Genomic DNA, 16107 nt, shown 5'->3' on the forward strand with positions numbered 1-16107 from the left:
CACATGTAAATAGTTAATGCCATTATTCCCTAAAATAATCAACTTAGTATGAATGCAAGCTTCATGGGCATAAAACCTTGGTCTCAATTCACTGCTCTATTCCCAGCACCTGGAACAGCACTTGGCACATAGTAGGCACTATATTCGTAACACACATTCTGCTTCGCTATATCAATTTTATGTTACTTTTGGCATCACATGCTTTTTATTAGAAAAGTACCACACAAACCACACATAACTAAAAAAATCTACTACACAGACTGGCGGACTTCTGCTTTCGAAATCCTAAGGTTCCCTCACTCTGCTTCCTCATATTTTGTGACATGCATTTCTATAATAGCACTTATTCATTTAATTCACTCACTGAATTTTCAAAGAAAATGGTTTTGCATTTCAATGGCATTGGGGAATAATGGATCAAATATGTGAAACTGGAACTGCCCCAGAAAATCAGGACATTGTTACAGAATGTAGCCAAGAACTCCTCTTTCCTCTCTGGAAATAATGACAATAAAAAGAAAGTTAAGTTCTTGCAATTCTGTCAGCCAAGAAGGTAAAACACCTCCTAGGGCAGCTCTACATAAAATCAAAACTCAGCAGATGAACACTTAAGACTTTGTATTTCATGTGTGTAATTTTCACATTTAGAAAAAGCTGTAAAAAAAAAACTGTACTTTTATGATATGTATACCTATGTAGTTAATGAAAAGCACACTTGTCCAGTTTACTTTGAAATACATCAAAAAATTAGATGGATTAAGTAGATGGATAAAGGACAGACAGATGGATAAATACATGATACAGAAAGTTTTCATAAAATGTTAATAGTTGAGGGGCACCTGGGTGGCTCAGTCGGTTGATTGTCTGCCTTTGGCTTAGGTCATGATCCCAGGGTCCCGGGATAGAGACCGCATTGGGCTCCCTGTTCACCGGGGAGTCTGCTTCTCCCTCTGCCCCTCAACCCCTCGTGTTCTCTCTCTTTCTCTCACTCTCTCTCCCAAATAAATAAAGTTTTTAAAAAAAAAAATTCTCTCTTCCCCATTAATGCTCTTTAAATAAATCTTTTAAAAAAATGTTAATAGTTGAATATAAGTAGTGAGTAAATGGGAGCAATAAGAAAAAAAGAGAAATGCAGTAAAATTGCTTTTCTGTTAGAGAACAGAATCCAGATATACAAAATAGAACATTATCTTGCTCTATCCCAGGCCCTAAAGATAGCGAGTGCTCGCTTTTTAAAGGATTAACTAGTTTTATATTTAGAAAAATAATCTGCCTTTTTAAAACTAAGTTTTTATTGAAGAAATACATACAAAAAGTGTATAAGTCATAAATGACTCTTGGATTAATTTTCACAAGGTAATTACACCGTATAACTACCACCCAGATAAAAAAACTGAACATCCCTAGTATGGCAAAAGCCTTCCTGTGCTCTCCCCCAGACACTGCTCCTCTCTCCTAAAAGTAACCACTTCCCTGGTGAGTTTTGCCTATTCTGAAACTTTATACAATACGTAGGAAATACAGGATATACTCTTATATTTGGCTTCTTTCTTTCAGTCTGATGTTTGTGAGGTTCATGCATGTTGCTGCTTTTGCAATGGTCCATTCAGGTCCATTCATTCTAATTGCTGTGTAAATTGCACAATTTATCTACTCTATTATTACACATCTGGATTGTTGCCAGCTTGGAGCTGTTATGAATAATGCTGCTTGTGAGAATCTTATACAAGTCAATATGATATACCAATATGGTTTTTAAAATAACATTAGATGATCTGCTTTGTAAGCAAATATTTTTAAACGTTAAAGAAATTATATTTTTATTAACTCCAAATTCAGGAATTATAAGTTCACTGATTTATATTTCTAGTTCTAGTGTCATTTATCAGTTTTCTAACCCAAGGATTCAGCAGGTCCTTGAAATCAGATGTGAATATAAAATTACTTTTTTCACCCAAATGCAGCAACAAATGACAATAGAATTATCTGTGGCTTTGTCACTAACAGAAATCATAGATATTTTCATATCACGTTATAGCTGTTGCAGTATCTCAAAATACTATTTATTCTCAACACTTTGAAAATATAGTAATGAAACTCTCACCATTAGCTCTTAATATTTAATGGTCTACCAAAGAAGTACATATTACTACATTACAAATTTATTTTTTAAGTTTGATATATTCAAATATAAGTGGTCTCCTTTAATTTTGTGTATTTTATAGTTTTAAAAACCCTACTCTGAAAAGGGATCCATAGGCTTCACCAGACTGTTAAAAGGATCCACGGCACCAAAAAGTTTAAGAAACTTTGCTTTATTTAACTAAAATGTAGGTGTAACATACAAAGCAAAAAGATAATTTCCAAGAGTCATCAAAGGCACATAATTGAGTGGAGGGGAGGTCTTTAAATTTCTAACCAAAATAAGGCCACGTTCACCAATAAAAGTGAGTCTTGAGGAAGGGGATGTGGGAAAAAGAAGGATTTATCAACTAAGGAAGGCTTATTGGGAGGATGAAGGGACCAATCTAATAGAATTAAATTTTTTTCTTAAAAAGGAGAGGAATGAAGCTATGCAAGGTCTGGGCAGGTTCTGTGCTCTCAGAAGAAAGGCATCTAGGCTCCTCCCCGTATAGGAGGAACCAAGTAGCCAGAGAATTTAGGAAAGTCAGATTTACCTTTGGGAATTTAGAGACAGCTGAGTAACTCTACTATGATTTTAAATGCACTTGTGGTATAAAATGTATCTATCTGCTTCCTGCTGATGAAATTATTTTATAAAGAAGCCTCTGTTTCATATTTACACACAAATGATATAAAAATGAAAATGTGTGGGTTTAGATTTTACTAAAATATCCTCATCCACTGAGAACTTCCATCACCTGTCATTTTACCTCAACTCTCAACTCCTGTCATCATCAGCAACTTCAGTGTTCATCTACGATCTGCATTTCCTAACTCTGCATAAGTCACCTATAAACTTTTACACAACACTGATGTTTAGATCTTAGCTGCAAAGATTAGGACTTAATTATCTGGATGGGGCCCAGACATTCATATTTAAGAGCTCTCTGGGTGACTTCAATGTACAGTGAGGACTGAGAGCCTCTAATCTAAATCCCTGATCCAAAATCTAGCCTCCAAGTTTTCCTGATCTCAACTCCAATAACATTCACCCACCCTCTGTCCCTACCATCATCCACTGGACTTTAATCAGCCAGAACTGTCCTCTCCTGGAAACTACACTTCAAAATATCAATTGCCTATCTTTCTACCACACTGTGGTCTTCAGCCTCACTGAGCCTTGCTCACTTCTTTCAACCCACTGTCCCTCCCACAGCCTTACCTCCTTTCTGAATCAGCCTGTAACACATAATATATTACCTCAGTAATTCTCTGAGTCAGAACCTTCAATATCCTTATCTTTCTGAGTCCACCACTCATCATGCAATCTTAAATCAATACAACAACTTGCTTTCTCCACTCCTAAACTGGGCTACTTAGGTAATAAAGCACACATTCCTGCAGACTGGTGCCCCTATAATACTACAGTGCACAAGCCCACTGCCCCTCAGTCAGTCTTTTTAAATACCTCTAGTGAGGAGATACCAACAATGGCTACTCCCAATTCAAGGCTGGCCTTAAGTCGCCCTCTACCACCTGTACTTTCAGGGGATGATCTTGCTACCCCTTCAGAGAAAACAAAGGCTATTAGGTATGAACTTTCTCAAATCCATTCTCACACAATGACCTCGAGATCTGAAGGGCCCTTCTTATGTCTTTAGGACAACTAATTATTCCCATCTTAAAATTCACTCCTCCCCAGCTGCCTCCAATCTTAACTCTGAGCCAACTTCCACTGCAGTGTGTTCTATGACACAACACAGCATGCATAAATAATGCAGCATGGTGTAATAAATGGTGTAATGTAACTTTTTCCATGATTTGATCATGAATATTTCCCACTGTTGTCTGAAATTACATTTCTGTATATAAATCCCTGCCTACATTTTATGGCTTCTACAACATTCTACTGACTTCTATAAATGTTGTACCATTCAACACTCACAATTGTTTTGAAGATTAAGAAGTTTATATATAAAACCCCCCACTTACAGTAAGCAGGAACTAGTTAAATATGTAATTATAGTAAGTTACCACTTAAAAGTCATCCCCTCTCTAAATGTATCTTATTTTATAATTTGGAGTCATGTGTTACATTAAGGGAAAAAACCTAATTAGAAAAGGGAAAAAAAAAAGGCAATTCCCCAAAATTGAAAACAAACTAAAACAAATCCAACTATATATCCAGTTGGTGGCATAACCACACAGATAATTCTTTTAAGTATCCTTGAAATACAAATTCCTACAGGATATATCATTAGAAAGGTAGGGGTCCTAAGAATTTTTTTCCTAAAGTCATCCCTTTTTCCATCCCTGCATTACTCCCACATCATGTTTATCTATATCACTTTGTTTTGCTTTTCTAGGTAAACTATAATTTTATCAAATTGAATTTAACTCAAAGTTTAATTAGAAACTACAGTCTATAATAAATAATCTATAAATAAAACCTGGACAGAAATGACCTATAGTAATAATTAAGTCTACCCATTCTGAAATAGGGTAGGCCTCTTTCTTTCCTCTTTTTTTTTTTTTTCCTGGTTGTCAAATGATCCTTTATTGAAATATTTCCTTTGTAGTTCTTAACTAGCTGGACATTCCATTGCACCACTATTGATGTCATCTATGATGTCATGAGGGTGGCAGCCATCAACATTGCAGCCCACAGATTGGGCAGTCCCCAGGATCTCCTTAATGGTTCCAGAGAATTCTCTGGCTAAAGATCAGTGATGCATCTATCGAGCAATGTTGACGATATCATCATAAGTGATATTTCTACTGTGCTTAAAGTTTTTCTGCTTCTTTCAGTCTCTTGGCGGTTCCTTGAGGCCTTTGACAATCAGAGCAGAGGCAGAAAATACCACTTCAATCTGGGCCTGTCTTTCTGAATGGTCAGTTTCACTGTAATCCTCAGACCCTTCCAATCATCAGTTGCTTCGGCGAGGTCATCACCAACCTCTATTGGAGAAAGACTCAGGAGGCCAATCTTGGGGTCCAGGGCAGACATAGCACCAACTTCCCCATCAGTGCACCCCAGGTATATGACTTGGATCTTGTTGGGGTTGGGATCTCGAACTTAGGCAGCATGGTGGAGGCAGCTGGTGTCAGGATGAACCCGAATGTGGGACTACCAAGACAGTTGCACCTTCGCCTCCTCTAAGCCAAAAACCAAAAAACCCATCTTTTATCATTTTAGATCAACCCCAGCCTAAGCTGTAACCCAGGCCAAAAGACAATGCTGAAAATATATTATCCATCTAAGTGGGTTGTAGGACTTACTCAGAATACAGAAGTAAAAAAAAAAACAACATATAAATAAATATTTGTGCCCTTTGATGGTGTATGATGAATCTATAATATATCCACATAGTATCACCACAACCCAAATCCCCTGGTGCTTAGAAGGCGCCTGTGTAAAAGTTTAAGATTGACAGCTTCTTGACCCTCCCCAAACTTTCCCTTGGGTCTCTGCAGAGGATTTTGGGGAGAAAGTGCATATATTCACTCAATAAACATTGAACTCCTACTATGTGCCACATACTAGATGGTGCTGGGAATACAATAATAAGCAAAATGGCAAGCTCCCTGAGAAGAGAAAAGCCCTAATTAAAAATTTCCAATTCCCAAAGCAACAGAGAGACAAGTAGGACAGTATACTAAAAGCTGCCTGCCTGCCCCTGATCTGCCCCTACTTCATAATTTCACATATCCAATTTGCAAACATTTTTAGGAATACAGAAAAATAGGTGATAGCCAATAGTAGGAGCAGGTGCTTAAATACTCCTTCATTAACTGACAGTCCACCTTTATAAAGCCTCAAATTTTCTTCACAAATTCAATATAAAAATCCTCCATTTTAGAAATTTAAATAAGAAATATGAAATATAGATTACCTACATAAATGCTGTCTTTTATTTTCAAACTTTTAATTTTTAAAATATAAGCTTAATCTGTCTATATTTCAACTTAGACTGGTCAATTTTTGGCACTTAAAAGATTTTGCTAGGCCTAGCCTTGATGTACCAAATTCACTTAGATACTAGGTTTTGAATTATTCTACATCAGTAGCAACTTACACTGGGGTGATTTCGAGGAGGTACTCGTTCTCTTGGAAGTCTTTCATAGTCATATCGTCCTTCAGACCACATTTCATCTCTTCTGTAAGCCACTAAACAAAAAGAAACCAAAGAATTATGGTTTTTATGTTATTAGAAACAATAGAGATTTTTAAAAGAGTAGTTACATTTTTTTTAAGTATCTCTGGAAAATATTTGTTGGAATGTAAGTGACCAAAAGGAAAAAAAGAACGATTAAGGCAATTCTTCTTCAAACAATTCGGAAATGTTCTTTCTAAAAAAATGTAATAGAAAGCCCCACGCTCCATTTCAAAGTCTATTTAAAGCTTCAAAGAGCTTGTTCCCAACAATTGTGGTAAAAAGATCCATAAGACCACAAATATTTTTTCATTCTTATAGTAAAAATTAGAAAAGATTCATTTTCATGAATAATTTACAATGCTGATCAGCAACGCTGCTCCTGTTTCCTGGTGGATGGTTTCTATAACACCAGTTTCTAGTTTTGCTGCATTCCTAGAGCTTTATCTCTTCTATGTGTTCAATTAAATGGTTTTAACTGAAAAGTGTTAAATAAACAATCCTATAAAAACATTCTCAACAAACCCTGAAATAAATCACTCTCGATTTTGCTTTTAATGCTATAAATCTATTTTAATGCAAAGGCACTCTCGTAAAATTTGAAATTAAAATAAAAGTTATGTCAGCATTTTTCATGTTTGGGATACAGAGAGAAGCCTCCTCCTTTGAGAGCTGATGTGTTCTGGATAGAGGGCTAATGCAGTTCACTATAGAGTCCAGATGAAAACAATATGTGAACAGGCAAAAGACAAGGTAAGCAAGACAAACAAGAGATGATGAGCAGAGGGTGCAGGAAATAGCCTGAAGGTCATTTATATAAAGTGGCAACACAATGGATCAGGGGTTGGCAAACTTTTTTATAAAGGACCAGACTAATATTTTCGGCCTTGCAGGTCATAGGTCTCTGTCACAACTACTCAATTCTACTGTTATAATATGAAAGCAGCCATAAGCAATACATATAAATGTAGGGGTGTGGCCGTGTTCCAAAAAAAAATTGTATTTACAAAAACAGGCAGGCACTCCACAGGCAGCAGCTCAACAACCACCAGAGTAGATGAGAAATGGTTAACAGAACAGAACCAGGAGAAAGTAAAGCAGGTTCTGACCCAAGAACTATGAACCATCCTGAAACACAGAAGGATAATCACAAGTGAGAAGTGAAAAATGGGACAAGTACTAAGTCAGAACCTTTGTAGTACATAGAAAATAGGGCAACAAGTCAAGACACATAGTCTGCAGATTTGTAGAAAAGGAAAATTTCTCAAAGATACATGTCAAAAGATTTTTGGTGGCTCTTTACGATGTAATAGCACCAAGAGTGGCGGCGGGCGGGGCGGGGGGGGAGATGACATTCCATTTTGGCAGTATAGCATTCTAATGGTTTAGGCTAAGAAAAAAAACAAAGGCTGGAAGATGAGGGCAATATTTTTTGACACTATCCACGGTACAATCTTAATTTTCTCTGTAAAAACAGACCTACAATATTTTCTAATAGAAACAGACGCAATAAAATGAACTAACTCAAATATGCCTAGAAAAATCTTAATTTAAGTTACAAATTAGCTTTTAACATTATACATAAATCAACCTAAATTCCAATCCATAATCAGACATCATCAAGAATGTTATTTCAGGGGCACCTGGGTGGCTCATTCGGTTAAGCATCTGCCTTCAGCTCAGGTCATGATCTCAGGGTCCTCTCCCTCTGCCCCTCTGCCCTTCCCCTACTCTGCACGCTCTCGCTAAGTAAAATCTTTAAGAAAAAAAAAAAGAGAGAATGTTATTTCAAAGTAACCAGTCTTTTAGGTACAAGAATTGATGGAAGCTTGAAAGAAAAAAAAGAAATTATCAAAATTACTCCTCCGATACCACTTTTACTGAACCCACCAAACCTGTGACTTGTTTATCCTACTTGAGGATAAACCAACTCCAATCAAATCACAGAAAAAAAAAAAGAACCCAAAATAAAAATGGACAAATGATATGAAGACAGTTCACAAAAAAAGGAAATACAATGACTCCATCTTTTGAAAAGATGCTCAACTTTCTTCAAAATAAGGAAGATGAAAACTAAAACTATAATGGGGTACTCATTTTCACCCCAAGCTCTGCAAAAATCAAACTGCTCTGACGAGAGAAAGAAAAGTAATACTCTCATATATTAATGAAACGAGTATAATTTGGTACAGATTGGGAAAAATGGGCAATATCTATTAAATGTTACACATATGCTTTGGCCTGGAAATTCTACTTCACTGTATACTTGAACAGGTGCATAGAAAAGACTGAAAGCAACCTAAAATGTTGGTCAGGAGGATACAGATTAAATAAAATGCTGTGCATTCAAATAAAGGAATATTATGCAAGCCATTTCAAAGAAAAGTAACCTCATATATAATATTGAAGGAATGCCAAGATACACTGATTTAAAAAAAAACAACAAAGGGTAGATTAATATATTGAATATGCTGGCACTTTGGGAAAATAAAAAGATAGGGTATGAATATATATCCATACGCACAGACTACTTCTGGGAGTATAAGCAGGAGAAATGTAACAGTGCCTGCCACTGGGTGCCTGGGTATAGGAAGGTGAATATTTTCACTGCATAATGTTCTATACCTCCTATTATCTATAACAAAAATAAGTAACTACATTTAAAGGTCCTGGAAATCACTCAATAAGCATAATGCCTCAGTGGGAGGAGCTCAGTGACCCTTGATCTCAGGGTTTTGAGTTTGAGCCCCATGTGGGGTGTAGAGATTACTTAAATAAGTAAAACTTAAAAAAATAAGCATAACATCTCAAGTGATGGCAAAAATTATGAATATAAATTAATGCGCTAAAGGAAAACAAGTGAAAATAAGACTTTGTATTTAAGAAAAACTACAAGAGTTCTAAGGAAATACTATATAGTTTCTTAACTAGATATAAAGCTACAATATTAAAATTACTGGCTTCCCATACACACAAAAAAAATGTAAGAATAACTACTAAACTACTTACTTGAGTCCTTTCAGGAATCAAATTTAAAGTTTTCAACAATCTCCTGTAGGAGGGGGGGAAAAATACAGACATAAGGATTTGTGTCTGTATAAACCAACCAATGGAGAAAAATAACCCTTCATTATTTGTATAAATGAAACTCTCAAAATAAAAAAAATTATGACCATTAATAAGCCAAACTCCCTTCAAACACATCTTTAAAACAGAAGATATTCTTTTGACCACCAGAGGCCACCCAAGTTTCATAAGAACAACCGAATTATATTAAAGAATTCTAGTCCTAATTTTGCCAGTTGAGAGCTGGGCAGGGCATCTCTCTTAGCCTTCTCTCTGAAAGAATTGCATTAGATGTTTAAAGTAATTTTTACCTAGAATATTAAGATTAAAATATCTCACATACTGAAAAAATTCTAGCATCCTTAGTCTGGAAATCCTTACAATTTTATATTGGCAATAAATGGTCCCATGTTCAAGTCATCTCAAAATCAAGGCAAGAATCATCAACTCATCAAAGATTATTAAACTAACTAGGTAAAAATTTGATGGAGAACTTTTTTTTTCCGTTTTTTTTTTAGTATAGTTGACACCCAACATTACATTAGTTTCAGGTGTATGACAGAGTAAATATACATTATGCTATCTATACTCACAAGTGTAGCTACCATCTGTCACCATACATCACTGTTAGAACAATCATTGACTATATTCTCTATGCTGTGCTTTTTACTCCTGTGACTTTATTCCAGAACTCGAAGCCTGTATCTCCCACAACAGAGAACTTTTTAAAACTTTCTCCCAAGGGGCTCCTGGGTGGCTCAGTTAGTTAAGCGTCTGCCTTCAGCTCAGGTCATGATCCCAGGGTCCCAGATCCAGCTAAACAACCAGCTCCCTGCTGAGCAGGGAGTCTGCTTCTCCCTCTGCCCTCCCCCCTGCCCCCGCTCGTGCATGCATGTTCTTTGTCAAATAAAATTTTTAATAACAACTTTAAAAAATTACTATATATTTTCAGAATAAAGAATATAAAAATAGGGGCGCCTGGGTGGCTCAGTTGGTTAAGCGACTGCCTTCGGCTCAGGTCATGATCCTGGAGTCCCGGGATCGAATCCAGCATCGGGCTCCTTGCTCAGCAAGGAGTCTGCTTCTCCCTCTGACCCTCCCCCCTCTCATGTGCTCTCTCTCATTCTCTCTCTCTCAAATAAATAAATAAAATCTTTAAAAAAAAAGAATATAAAAATAGAAAACAATAAAAGACTAAAAATATATACGCAGTAGTGGTATTGCTCAGTCATAGGGCACTCTTTTTTCTTGATTATTCTTTTCACTTAATCCACGTTTTTTTTTTAAATTCAAGTTAGTTAACATACAGTATAATGTTGGTTTCAGTGTAGGATTTTGATTCATCACTTACATATGGTACCTGGTGCTCATCACAGCAAGTTCCCTCCTTAATACCTATCACCCATTTAGCCCATCCCCCTGCCCATAAAAAAAAACAAAAAAGATACTGATATTTTAGTAAGACTAAACAGAGCTTGCTGGAGCAAAATAATTAGCAACCACCAGGATAAAACACCACCTCCCCTCCCCGCAAAAAAAAAAAAAAAAAAAAAAAGACCCGCACAGGGGCGCCTCGGTGGCTCAGTCGTCAAGCGGCTGCCTTCGGCTCCGGTCGTGATCCCAGGGTCCTAGGATCAGGCCCCGCATGGGGCTTCCTGCTCAGCGGGAAGCCTGCTTCTCCCTTTCACACTCCCCCTGCTTGTGTTCCCTCTCTCGCTGTGTCTCTGTCAAATAAACAAAATCTTAAAAAAAAAAAAAAAAAAAACCCGCACTAGTGAGGCCCATGTCAAATTATGAAACATCCTTCACCCTTAAGAAATCTATATAATTAGGGAAAGAGGAGTATAAATATTCCCTATACAACCTTGTACTGTTAGTAAAACAAAACAGAAGACACAGTTTGATGATTACATACAAAAGAAAAGAAAGAATATTGGACTATAAAGAAGGTAAGTCTTAAGCTGGATCTTGAATTAAAACAACAGAAAGGGGAAAAGATAATCTATTCAGCAACCTTCTGATTAGTAGCACATGTTGTTTATGACATTACCCAGATTTAGAAAATTGACCCATCCCACAACTAGAACCAATCAGCTAAATTTAAGCAAAGATACTCTCTCACTGAAGTGATCATGTTACTGTGTAATCACTAATCTCCCATAGTGGAGTCCAGAAGTACTCCAGTAAAGTTCTCTGATCCAACAGGATATGAAAACTGAAGAACAGAACTGAAAAATGGAAGGACCCTCTACATCACAACTAGGCAGAGAACAGGATTAGAATTCAGTATAGAGAATGTAAGCTTCATTTAGAAGTTTGCTAATTCTCTTATGCCATATTCATTAGAGAGTATGTTTAATATACCACCATGGTATATCAAATCCAGAAAGAAGTAAGCCTTTTTTTCAGCACCCCAGAGAGCCAACCATTATTAGGTTGACTTACTTGAGGACTAAGAGAATACGGAGGACTGGAATTCCCAGTGAGAGTAGCCTAGAAATTGAGAAAACAGAAACTCACAGGCAATAATACCCTTCTGTCAAACCATTCACACTTTGAATCCACAGGCAAGGCAATAGGTAGATCTATTTTTCACCTTATCCAAACTGGTTATAGTAGCAGCTTAGACCATAGAATAACTGTGCACGCTGCTCTTTTCAGCTTCCAGTATTAAGTACACTCAGAATTTAAAAAACAACAACAACAACAACAAAAAACCAGGGCGCCTGGGTGGCTCAGTCAGTTAAGAAGCATCTGCCTTCTGCTCAGGTCATGATCCCAGGATCCTGGGGTGGAGCCCCATATCGCATCGGGCTTCCTGCTCGGCAAGGAGTCTGCTTCTCCCTCTGCCCCTCCTCCCGCTTGTGCTCTCTCAATAAATAAATAAAATCTTAGAAAAAAAAAAACAAAATAAAATAGCTTTCCCTCCTCTCCAAATCCACTCCTTTCACTCTATTTTCATCAGTAACTATTTTGATAGTGAACTATGGCTAGTGAAAAGTCACATACGACCTTATACTCTAGATGAGCATTAGGCATTTGCACTGGCAATTCCCCACCTAGAATGTTTTTCTCCAGCAATCTGCATGGCTAACTACTTCTTCCTTCATTATTATCTTCTTAATGTCATTTATCTAATCCCCCTAAAGCTTCCTATTCTTTTCATAGCACTAATCATCTAAGATACTATATAACTTATTTTTGATGCATATTATTGGTCCCTTGCTACCAAGAATATGAACTGCATGAAAACAGGGATCTCTATGTTCTTTATTAATAATAAGCACCTAGAACAACTTCCACAATGTATTTGCTCAGTGTTCATGGAGTTAATTTAATAATGCTGGTAATATGCCTCCTCTAGATAAATGATTCCCATATCTCCACTTCCATCCTGACTCTGTTCAAGAGAATATATCACAAACATCTGCAACCCAACATGCCAAAAGTTCTTCACACTTCTCAGAAACCTGCTTCATCTTCTGTCTTCCCCATTTTAGGCAATGACAACACCATGTACCCAACAGCCCAAATCAGAAACCTGAATCATCCAAGACTCGAAACTTTTCATATCTAACTATTCATTAAATCCAGTTATTTTTTTTAAAGATTTTATTTATTTATTCATAAGAGACAGAGAGAGAGAGAGGCAGAGGGAGAAGCAGGCTCCCCGCTGAGCAGGGAGCCCAATGTGGGACTCGATCCCAGGACCCTGGGATCATGACCTGAGCCGAAGGCAGACGCTTAACCATCTGAGCCACCCAGGCGCCCAAATCCAGTTATTTCTATTGCCTCATTATATAAATATCAGTTGCTCCTCATCTAGCTATTGGACTCCCCAGCAGTAAAACACTTCTCTCTGCTTCTCCCTCGCCCTATAAATTGTAGCCAGAAAGTTCATTCTGATAAGACACCTGATTTAAAAATCTCTCAGTAATTCCCCATATACTGAAGAATGAAGATTCAACCCTAACCTTAAAAAAAGGCTTATTTATGACCTTGCTTTTGCCTTTCCAGCTTCACCCCCACCACTTCCCCAACAGCTTAGCACACTTTTCCTCTGTCCCTCGCCCTGCTCATGCTCTCTCTCAAATAAATAAAATCTTAAAAAAAAAAAATCTTAAACTCATCTCAGTATGAGATCCACTGACCTTAAAGCAAGGTAAACATATTCCAGACATGTTACATTGAAGCAAGAAGATTTTAAGGACTGACTTCAACCCAGAAACTAGATATTACTAATATTTATTGGAAAATGTTTAAAATTCCAGACAACTAAATTAAAAATGAATTTTAGAACATAATTAGTGAAGGTCTATGAAAATAAACGAACACTGATGTCAATTAACATGGTCAAAATAGAGCAAAATATCTACTAAGATTAATCCCTGTTCCGTGCTGAGGGGGATAAATGTAGGAAATGGTAGTTAAGAAAGCCAAGAAAATTTAAATAGAGTCTTGAGAGATTGCTTAAATGTGGATGAATAATGGAATCCAAAAAAAAAAAGGTAAAAGAATTATGGAAGATGTGTCTGAGAAAGTTGGAACTGATCAGAAAGGAAGATTTGCATTGCAAAGGAACAGAAAGTAAGCCTGCATAGGAATTCGACAAGCTCTCCTTTCCTCCCCTTTAGTAGATATTACCTCTCCTATTTCAGATAAAGCACAGAGGCTCTGAAAAGCTCAATCTCAGAGCCAAAGCCTGGAATCATTCAGGTCTGCATGACTTTAAATCCCACGCCCTTTTCATCATATCACATTGCTTCACAAAGGTAACAGGCAAAGACAGAACACATTCAAGTGCATTAAAAAGTAAGCAGCTAGAGGAGAAGCTCACTGCAGGCTTTTAAGTCTAGAAATAAGGTGCAGGGGAAAATATCATTCCAGAAGATTAACCTGACAGTATACAAGACAGATTAAAGGAGGGGGCGCCTGGGTGGCTCAGCCGGTTAAGCGTCTGCCTTCTGCTCAGGTCATGATCCCAGAGTCCTGGGATTGATCCCAGAGTCCGGGGATCAAGCCCCGCGTCGGGTTCCCTGCTCCGTCGGGTTCCCTGCTCCGCGGAAAGGCTGCTTCTCCCTCTGCCTGCTTGTGCACTCTCTCGCTCTCTGTCTGACAAGTAAATAAAGTATTTCTCAAAAAAAAAAAAAAAAAAAAGACAGATTAAAGGAGAATAAGGCTTAAGGAAAAGAGACTACTGACTACTAACTTAAAGTACTGCATTCTCTGCTAGTTTCACAAATTACTTGATTTTTCGTGCTTTAAGGATACCTCTTATATAAGCCCCACTATACTGTATTAAATACTTAGGAGATTCTTGATTGTTCAATGTAAGTGATCAAGTAATTGAAATTATAAAAATACCAGATGTTTGCCTATATATGTTTACAAATCTAAATCTTACTTCCATCTGGATAAAGCTTACAATCTTAACTGCTCAACCTCCTTCCAGTCTCAGCTCTCCTCTCCATTCTACCTTTAAAAAAGGATACTCAGTTAACTTTGCTAATACATCATCCATATCTGAAGTTTCCCTTATCAAGAATCTAAATTGTTTCACATCAATTAACTGTAACAAATCCAAACTCCTCTGCCCTCTCTCATCTCACCTAAACTCCTGTTCTCTCCAAAAAGATGTGTGCCAGCCTCCTCACTGTGCCACAAAGTAACACACACACCACCCTGGAGTTATTTGATATATTTCTCAAACTACAGTACCTCTTTCCATTCTCTCATTCAACTTCGAACCATCCGTGAAGACCAAGCTCAAAATCTAGTATTCTCCACAAAGCCCAATTCTAGGCCCTACCACACTAAAATGGATTCCAAACTGGTAACTGATAGGCTGCATGTGACATGTGTTTGGCCCAGGGTTTCTTTGGTTTTGTTTTGTTTTGTTTGTAATAAAACGTTATTCCATTGACAACACTTAAAAACTGAGAGATATCACTTTCCAAAACCATATTTCTATTATTGAAAAACCTACATGCTCTGGCAACACTGGAATCATATTCTCACAAAGCCACAATCAGCTGAAGCTAAGTAGCAGCTGATCCCTTTCCAAAGGTTCTTAACATCTTAAAGTCAGATGACATGTCAACTGCCCAACTTCTGAGACTGTATCTGCAGCAGTTTCAATCAAAGAAATACCTGACTGCCTATGGGCACTGGAATTACAAAAATAAACAAGAAAATAACAGTCCCTCCCCCACAGCCTAGCTCAGTAGAGAAAGCAAAGAGACAAGCAATTAATTAGCACACATGTGGTAAGTGCTATGATGAGGAAAGTAGAGGGCACTTAGCATATGGCAAGGGTATCTAACTCCCTCTGGGGAAAGTTACAAAATATCCCTCAGAAAGTCATAGGGAAAGTGAAACCCTTAGCAGGTGTAGGGATTATCCACAAAGAGGTAGAAGAAAGGTCAGAGAAATCAAATGCTACAAGAGAGAAAAGAAAACTCTACAAAGACCCTGGAGGTGGGGAGGGAGGAAAAATATTCTGAGGAAGTGAAATCAATTCAATACAGGCAGAGCCATCAACTTAACCTCAAATGCAGGTGTCAGAGAAAGGACTCAACTGAAAGGGCAGGAGGCAAAAAGCCAAGTGCTGGTTATGGTCAGGAGATGAGAGTTTCCATCAAGCGGAAGAACATGTTAAGAGTTTGTTAGCAGGGAACAGAGGTTTCAGCGAGCTCAGCTGTTGTGTTGAGGGGTGAAGTGGGTAAGAAAAGGAGGGAAAAGCAGTGATAGCCTAAATCAAGGG

At 37.4% G+C, this 16107-nt stretch overlaps 1 protein-coding gene and 1 pseudogene across 15 annotated transcripts in view; both read right to left on the reverse strand.

Moving 5' to 3' along the window:
* Nucleotides 1–16107, reverse strand: part of PPHLN1 (periphilin 1) — a 163813-nt gene that overhangs the window by 146659 nt on the left and 1047 nt on the right. For 13 of the 15 annotated variants that reach the window (XR_010411551.1, XR_010411552.1, XR_010411553.1 and 10 more), the window contains one exon: nucleotides 6201–6292. Coding sequence is in view for 12 of the 15 variants with exons in the window: in XM_064591383.1 (XP_064447453.1) it covers nucleotides 6201–6292 (92 nt within the window). In the remaining 3 variants the exon portion in view is untranslated. Of the gene's footprint in view, nucleotides 1–6200; nucleotides 6293–9287; nucleotides 9331–16107 lie in introns of all 15 variants that reach the window. The other 2 variants (XM_045873607.3, XM_064591381.1) reach the window with 1 other exon arrangement.
* On the reverse strand, nucleotides 2015–5315 carry LOC135364615 (large ribosomal subunit protein uL11-like; annotated as a pseudogene).

Source organism: Mirounga angustirostris, unplaced genomic scaffold (genome assembly GCF_029215605.1).
Source record: "Mirounga angustirostris isolate CCGP_5_RB_7025 unplaced genomic scaffold, mMirAng1.0.hap1 SCAF_5, whole genome shotgun sequence".
Lineage (NCBI taxonomy): Eukaryota > Metazoa > Chordata > Mammalia > Carnivora > Phocidae > Mirounga > Mirounga angustirostris.